The sequence below is a fragment of the Condylura cristata genome, unplaced genomic scaffold (assembly GCF_000260355.1).
Source record: "Condylura cristata isolate star-nosed mole 26May11 unplaced genomic scaffold, ConCri1.0 scaffold00014, whole genome shotgun sequence".
Taxonomy (NCBI): Eukaryota; Metazoa; Chordata; class Mammalia; order Eulipotyphla; family Talpidae; genus Condylura; species Condylura cristata.
Window position 1 is genome coordinate 51,275,246 of NW_004567115.1, and position 1,273 is coordinate 51,276,518.

The 1,273-nt window shown below is 64.3% G+C and overlaps 1 protein-coding gene across 1 annotated transcript in view; it reads left to right on the forward strand.

Moving 5' to 3' along the window:
- Window positions 1-1,273, forward strand: part of LOC101618589 (L-gulonolactone oxidase-like) — a 17,973-nt gene that overhangs the window by 6,149 nt on the left and 10,551 nt on the right. Inside the window, exon 2 of the mRNA XM_004682526.2 lies at window positions 1,114-1,264. Coding sequence (XP_004682583.1) covers window positions 1,114-1,264 — 151 coding nt within the window. The remainder of the gene's footprint in view (window positions 1-1,113; window positions 1,265-1,273) is intronic.

The following is a 1,273-nucleotide window of genomic DNA, read 5'->3' on the forward strand; positions in this document are numbered from 1 at the left end:
CGCCCTGCCCCCTTGCACCCCCAGTCCTGCCCATGATGCCCTGACCGGTCCTACCCAGAGGGCGCCACTTTGGCGTGGCCGGCACGCCCCCTCGTGGCCACAGAGAGGATCCCCGCCGGCCGCCAGCTCGGCCTTTGCCGCTTGAGAGCTTCTGGAACAAAACCTGCAGTCAGGTCTCAGTTGGAGTCACCATGACAAACCAAAAGGGCCTGTGTATACAAAAGGACCCTTTATACAAATAGGTAAAGGAAGGATCAGACAGGGCAAGTGACTTGCCTGGGGTCACCCAGCCGGCCAACCCCACAGCAGAGCTGGGCACAGACTCAGGAGCCGGACGCCAGCCCCGTGTTGGCATACCGTCCGCGCATCCATGCCCGCTGTGCCTGCCAGCTGGATGGCACCAGACAGGTGTGCCGTAGGCCAGGGCTCCTCTCCTCACCTGCGGGGCCAGCGCTCTGAGCAGAAATAGGTGCCTCCACCCCCGCCCACCTGGCCCTGCAGCGGGGTCTGGGCTCCTCTCTGCCATTCCGCAGTGGCTCGGGCCAGCGAGCTCCACCGCCTGAAGCGTTCCAGGCGAGATGCCACCCCAGCCCTAATTAGCTCTGATTGCTCACCAGTGAGGACTGGGCTGCAGGAGCTGGCTCCGAGCTGGAGCTGGGACTACAGGGAGCTGGTGCCCTGGTCACGCAGATGTGGCCGCTGGACTCAGTCCCGCCCCTGTGTTTGTGTGACCTTGGGGAGTGACTTCGATCCCTGGACTTTGGTCTCCTCCCGGGGCAGGGGGCCCTGGCTCCTACCGCCGCCCCGCTCCACCGGGGGCTCCCCCCCACCCCGCGCCAGGCTCCAGAGAGAGGTGATTTCTCCCCCTCGGGGTCTCAGCTTGGGGATCTTGCTCCTAGGCGCTGTTAGGAGACGTGAACTTTTGCTCTGCCCGTGACCTTGGCCAATCTCTTCTGCCCCTATTCTCTTCACCTGTGAAAGAAAGCACACCATTCCAGAATATTCCCAAGTCTCCAGCTGTCCAGGGCTCTGCCCTCCCCCCTCGGCCTGCCGTGGAGGTGACTCTGGCTGACCACAGAGACAGACGCTGTCTCGTGGGGAGCCTGCCTGCAGGTGGGGTTTGGGCAGTGGCCCACCAGCCCGGCCCGGCCTGTGCTGGTGTCTTGCAGGTGGACACAGAGAAGAAGCAGGTGACCGTGGAGGCCGGCATCCTCCTGGCGGATCTGCACCCACAGCTGGACAAGCACGGCCTGGCCCTGCCCAAGTAAGAGCC